We start from the raw sequence: 6,571 nt of genomic DNA on the forward strand, positions 1-6,571 counted from the left end.
TTTTTTTGAAATTTGACACTTCTAGTACATTGCACCGCCATTTTAGATTTTCAATTGTGCAAAAATGAGAAGTGGGTTCCTTCAAAAAAAGGAAATGGCTCAAAAAAAAACTTAATTAGCTCAGTTACAGTGGTTAATTGGAAATTTTGTACAATTTTACTAATAACCTATTTTGTTGTGAAATATCTGAAAAATCTTATGCAAATCGAATCAAAGAAATACATTAAGACACTGGCACTGACATCCCTATTTCAAGGCCAACTGTGCTGATTGCCAAAATGATGTGTTTGTTGTAGATTTTTGTGTTCTGATTGTCATCGTGCGAATACAGTGTTAGGGAATTCGCATAAGAAAGACCTTTCTGTCACATTTCGGAAATCAGTTTCAGAAATAAAAGTTGCAATTCAAAGAGAGAAATTCGTTTACGAAAACATACATATTTCAACTTGCTCGTTGTGCACTAGAAATTGTTATTTCTGCTGCAAGTGCTGTAACGCTAATCGAGTGTTTGCCGTGTTACACTGATCGAGTTTGTGAAAAATAATAACGGACAGTTTTAAATAAAATATCAGAAATGCTTTTAATCATAAATAATAAATTAGTTATAAATAGTAAATTATTCTTCGAATTGAAAATAACGCGTATTCTTACGAACAGAAATAACGGTCAAGCGGCGCACGGTTGCATTTTAATATAGAGTATGGCATTCAATAGAGTAAGCATTCTGGATCCCGGGATACCGGGATACCGGACACTTTTCCATGTCCCGAAATCCCGAGATTATGAGATTTTTACTGATTTATTTACATAATCAGGCAAGTTCTACAGTCCGAGTGAAAGTGAATTTGAAAAGGAAAAAATTAATTCACTTGCTCTTGACATGAAATATGAGAAATACAGAATAACAAAATTTGGATTGAAAGTGAACATGAGTCGTTTGTAATCAGAAGTGAATTTCAGAACCTGCCTGAATAACTGAGAGCAAGGATTCATTGTAACGTTAATTTTAGCGTTTACCAAACAAAAGCAATCGTATAGAGAAATATTGCCAGAAACTCATTCGCTGTGTGAACAGCCAAAAAGTGATTTCCCAAATTTCCCGCGCGATTCGCCTTTCGGAAACAAAAAACCTCTTACGAAAGATACTTTAAGTGAAAGATGTGACTCCTCAAGCGACTGCTTTCTGATATTTCTCATTTTGACAGCCTTTTCGGAATATATTCATTGCATTTTCACGTCAGACACGCTCTTAACACTTTAGAAACTGTGAAGTGCCCACTGAATTCGAATGAATGAAAGAACGTATTTTATTTAACTTTATTACTATGTATGTATGCACGTAATTTTACTGTTTATTTGACTCCCCTTTGAATGACATGTGTCAGTATCTCCAGCAAAGTGTCACGCAGTCCTACATTCGATACTTCGTTAATACGCAGCTCGAGCTTGTTGAAGGTTTCGTCTTCGTATTTGGCATAGATGCGTGGCATATTCAAATCTTCGTAGAGCTCTTGAACACGGGCAGTCTTCTGCGGATCTGAAAAGGAAGAAATGTAATTACATATTTTAAACTAATTCAGCTATTACTTGTTGTCAAAATCTAAATTGTGTTTAACCGAATTCAAAAAAAGAGGGAGGTTCGGGTCAATTCGTCGGAATATTTGTTTTATTTATTTTACTGCATAACTTTGGACCACGGTTATTGATTTCTATGATTATTTTTTTTTTAAGGTGGTACCTACGAGGTGATCCCATTAGTATTTGGTTTAAATCCTATTATTGGAAATTAACGGTACTCTTAAATTTTTAAATTGGAATTGAAGTCAGTTTTGTTTTTTGCTTAAAAATTACTTTTTTTTTTGAGTTCGTTTAAACAGTTTTTCTATTTTTATACCTACCACTTTTCCCATAGCATTCCTCCATGATAGCTCTCTGTGCGGGGTTAGCTATTTCCAAGCAAACCACCGCCAACCAGGAGCATTTGTTCGACTGTATGTCTGTGCCGATCTTGCCAGTAAAGTTCGGATTACCAAATGAATCGAGGTAGTCATTTTGTGTTTGACAGAGGGTGGCCAAGTCGAAAGTAATGGCTTCACATTCTTCGTAGACCTTTTTATCCTTAACGCTATAGAGATAAAGATTAAAAAGCATATACATACAAATCTACATACATATGTACATATGTATACTACGAGTATCTCAAACTCTTGCTCACCCCGCCAAACGTAAACCCAGCGCTACGGGCAAATAGAAAAAGTTGCTGGAACTTTTATTATACACAATTGTATTGAATGTTTCCTTATTGAAGGTAAGGACATTATTTCTACTTATGATCATATCCAACGATTGGCCGCATATACATTTAAACGTGTTTTCATGAAATAGTTCGAGCAGTTCAACATAACAATCCAAGTGCCGAAAATGATTCTTAAGAAATTCATAGATACCGTTTTCAATCATCAGCGAATCATTTATGGAGTTCAGGCCTACTTCTTCTACCATATACCAACATGGCTTACCACGTCTCGTGGTGCTATTATCCACTATATCATCGGTAATAAAGAGTACACAATGCAGCTGAAAAAAACAAGGAAATTGTAAAAAAATATATATGATTTACTTGTAGAATATTTATTAACAACTGCCTACCAATTCGACACAACAACCAAGTAAGTGCGCCAATCTAATTTTCTCCGGGCTCAATTCATCACCTTTGGCAAAATTTTTGTAAGTTAGAACTGTAATTAAACCATTTTTTGCATTGCTCAATGATAAATTGTACTCCAAAGCCTGTCAAGCAAAAACAATATATGTATATCTGTAAAGTTTTATTCCATAGTTTTAAAAATTAGGCAGATACTATTTACCTTTCGAAACCATTCTACAGCATCTTCGCATTTATACCTATCCGCTATTGAAGTAAGCTCAACCACAACATCTGTAAACGAGACAAGATGTCGGCAAAGGTCTTAAGGTATAATAGTTATTAATTATAATTAAAAGCCGATAAGTATGGACCTCATCGTCAGTGTTGCTAGGTCGTCGTCGTGAGAAAACGTCCCTCTTGGTCTGAAAAAGCGTCATTTCCTACCCAAAAACGTCTTTTTCAAATGAATGTACAAAATATTGTTCTTATTAAACTTTTATTGTATACAAAGGTATATATGTACGTAAGGTATATTAAAATGTCAATTCGACAGAGCACATTTAAAATTCATTGTAAACTGGTTTGAGATCGTTAATACATATAAAAATAATTTTATACATACACTGATTAAGTCATCAACATTTTGATCGATTTTGGCTGTTTCTCTTTCTTTTATTTAATGTATATTATTTTTCCATAAATCCACAAAAACTGCAAAAATTATAAAAAATCAGCAAATTTTCAGCTAGATTTTCAACTTTTTATTCAGATTTTTTTTTGAGTATGCAGTTTGATAGCCCATTAAATTTCAGAGCAATAATGTGCAAGTTTAAAGGGGCGTTGATTTTTAATGTTTTGTTTCTTGTAGACATATTTGGTTAGGGGGTTCGGTTGTCGAAAATGCTAAATTACGTTCTGCTAGGAAGAAGATAGCAATATTTCAGTCTGTTTTGCGTTCATTACATTTTCAATGTAGTCCTAAAAAAGTCGCCTACTTTTTTCTGACGTTTTATACTGCACAGCTATTTTGATGCTTTTGCGACCGTGCGTGTTGCAATAGATCGGCTCTTTCTGATTCAGCTTTTAATGTGCAATTGCAAACATTACAGCAAGCCTCGTAACCTCAAGTGTTAACACAACCCAGCCTTTGAACACAGGATCCTTAGTCCAAGAATCCAAAAAAAAAATCTTTTGAAGCAGCTGCAGCAAAATGCAAAGATTGTAAAGATTTATTAAGAAAATAATTCAAAATCAGTTCTTCTTGCAAGATTTAGTAACAAAGAAAAATTACTGTGAAGTTAAAAAACGTCATTTTTTACACAAAAAACGTACAAACGTCAACAGGATACAAAAAAAACGTCCAAATGACGTTAAAAACGTCAACCTGGCAACGCTGCTCATCGTACCCCAAAAACGCAGAAACCCACCCCTGCTCTATTTCCCCCTTACCGTGGAACAACTGCTAGGTATTACTTCGCGGGGGAGGAGCGGTCTATTGTATTTCTATCGCTTTGCGCTGATCGCCCTTCCGACAGTTGTTTAACTATCATGACCGCTCATACAGTGGATCTACTCTTTCTAAAACCGAAGTGCATATCCGAGAGTCCTCCACCTACCTCGATTGCTGCAGCTAGTCTATTGCTCATTACACGCACTAGAAATTTTCAAGGCGTAACTAGCAATCGAGCGATATGCTGGATATGCTGAAGGATCTCCCGGTGAAGCAGCAGCCTTGGGTAGGGGAAACGCTTTGTTTCCATATAAATAAGAAGGAACACATCATTGGCAAAGCATTCCTTGAATGCACCAACGAATACTCTTTCCTTTTGTAAAAGTTAGCTTCGACGTTTGCTCTGCCTCTTCGGGACATGTTATATAAACCGCACTGAAGTTTCCAGCTTTTTTGTAACCACTTTGTACGCTAATTTCAACTGGTCCTGATCTACGCTATTGCATATGCTCTGGAAGTACTCTTGCTTGCTGTTCTTTATAGCTTGTTTCAGCTTCTTTCACGTACGCTTATAGAAGGAGTGTTGGTCTACATACGGCCCTCGTGCTCTGTCTCTTTGGTAGCTTCGCCTCGCTCTGTTGCATGCCGCCGCAGGTTTGCTATGCGATCGCTCCTCCGTGCTGCTGAAGGAATTGCTTATCATGGAAGCATCACAAACCTTTTTAATACCGGATGTTAAGTGGTTTGCCTTATTCGTAGCTCACACTGGTAAAACAATTTCCGATACCATCGACGTCGTATATGGCTGTTCCATCACTTTTTGGGAAGCAGATAACTGGGCTCGAGTTCATCGTGAGCTTAGCCATACTAGTGTCCTCTTTGTCCTGATTAGGCCTGTACTACGCCGTTTAAGCGGCGATGAGATTCAAATCAGAGCATAGCTATTGGAAGGTTTTTAGTGTCTGAGGGTCAAGAGCAAAGCAAGTCGGCCTAATAGCAAATTCATGAGGCCAATTAAAGAAACAGGCAAGTATATCTGTGTTCGTATGGAATAGTAGCTTATGTCGGCAAGCTGGCTTTAGTATAATGCGGCATTCCCTTCATTCTTTAAACGACAAAAATTTTTTTGATGAGACTTAATAAGAATATTGACTTGCTAGTATCGGAAGTATTTATGCACGTTTATTTGCCAAAAGTTTTTCAAAGGCTCGGCGCCAGTGAGCCATTCGCAATCGTGTGCTGCAAATGCCGCATTATACTAAAGCCAGCCTTTCGACATAAGCTACTGTTCCATACGAACACAGATATTTTTGATTACGCATTCACCAAAATACGGCATGAGTCCGCTTCTTTCGCAATCCAAATTCCTAGTATAGAGAACCGAATTAAATGCTGGATACTTTTAAAGAACTATCAGTTGTTTTACTTTCTGTAGATTTTTAAGTTCTTCCTTTATAAATTTTGTCTGAAAATAACCTTAGTCAAATTTTTTTCAAATAATTCTGTAGAATATCGAAATCCCCTAGCAACTCTCTAAATTACTTAATATTTTTTTTAGACTTTAAACGTTAGATGAATTCAGCATTAACAGATGAGTCGCTATTTACTGGGTGCCAGTACACAAAGCAATTGCATGGAATGAGCGGGCTGATATGCTAGCCAAAATCGGGGTTAAATTACCACTGGGAAGTACGCCAGATATATACCAATCCCTGAACTTACCCTCCATATTTTTGGGCCTACTGAGTGAAGACTTCCGAAATAATATTTTACATACCTGGATAAACAGCCAAATGTTGGTTGATCTCGTCCTTTGACATTGTCAAACGCGGTTGGGATTGAGCAGGCTGAATTTCTAATGTTGATTGTTTGCTAAATAAAAGTTGGTTAAATAAACAAAATAATTACAACGTATCCATTATCTTGTACGTATGTATGTACATTAGACACAAAAAAAAATTTTGGTCGATGTATGGATCGCCTTTATACATTTTTCGCATTTACAGGCAGTTCTTAAAGAATGATGTATCCATGTTTTTGCCTCGAATATACTTTTTTTTAAAGTTTATTGACCTCACCATAATGTCAGTAAATTACAGCTCTCCAAAAACAAATCAACTTTTGTTAAGGAAGTTTTTTGATTATTCCAGTGGCTCGAATATCTTTGAACATGGGTATTTAAAAAAAGTAAAAAGTGACCCCTAGGTTCGAACAAAAAAAAATATTTTTTCGAAGTCGGCTTGCAATGTAAATAAGACTTTTGGGGACTTTTTTTGTATTATCTTGTATGGTGGTACGATCTAATGTACATACATATGGTTATATATGTATGTAGGTGAGTATGCAGTAAATTTAGGGTGTTATTGGCACGTATTCATAGTCCAGCTACTAAGTCGAAACTAATAAATTTGCAACTTAAATTTAAGTACCAACTTAAAATTCACTTCTATTCATAGTCGCATTTCAGACTTCTA

General features: G+C 36.1%; 1 protein-coding gene across 1 annotated transcript in view; it reads right to left on the reverse strand.

The window, feature by feature from the left end:
• Positions 1 to 1,310: 1,310 nt before the first annotated feature.
• Positions 1,311 to 6,571, reverse strand: part of LOC118743710 (farnesyl pyrophosphate synthase-like) — a 6,887-nt gene continuing 1,626 nt past the window's right edge. The window contains exons 2-7 of the mRNA XM_036476471.1: positions 5,875 to 5,969; positions 2,868 to 2,938; positions 2,650 to 2,790; positions 2,216 to 2,577; positions 1,899 to 2,125; positions 1,311 to 1,537 (exon numbers count right to left, since the gene is read on the reverse strand). Coding sequence (XP_036332364.1) covers positions 1,353 to 1,537; positions 1,899 to 2,125; positions 2,216 to 2,577; positions 2,650 to 2,790; positions 2,868 to 2,938; positions 5,875 to 5,969 — 1,081 coding nt within the window. The 3' untranslated portion in view covers positions 1,311 to 1,352. The remainder of the gene's footprint in view (positions 1,538 to 1,898; positions 2,126 to 2,215; positions 2,578 to 2,649; positions 2,791 to 2,867; positions 2,939 to 5,874; positions 5,970 to 6,571) is intronic.

Source organism: Rhagoletis pomonella, unplaced genomic scaffold (genome assembly GCF_013731165.1).
Source record: "Rhagoletis pomonella isolate Grant_MI unplaced genomic scaffold, Rhpom_1.0 Rhpom_scaffold_00007, whole genome shotgun sequence".
NCBI lineage: Eukaryota > Metazoa > Arthropoda > Insecta > Diptera > Tephritidae > Rhagoletis > Rhagoletis pomonella.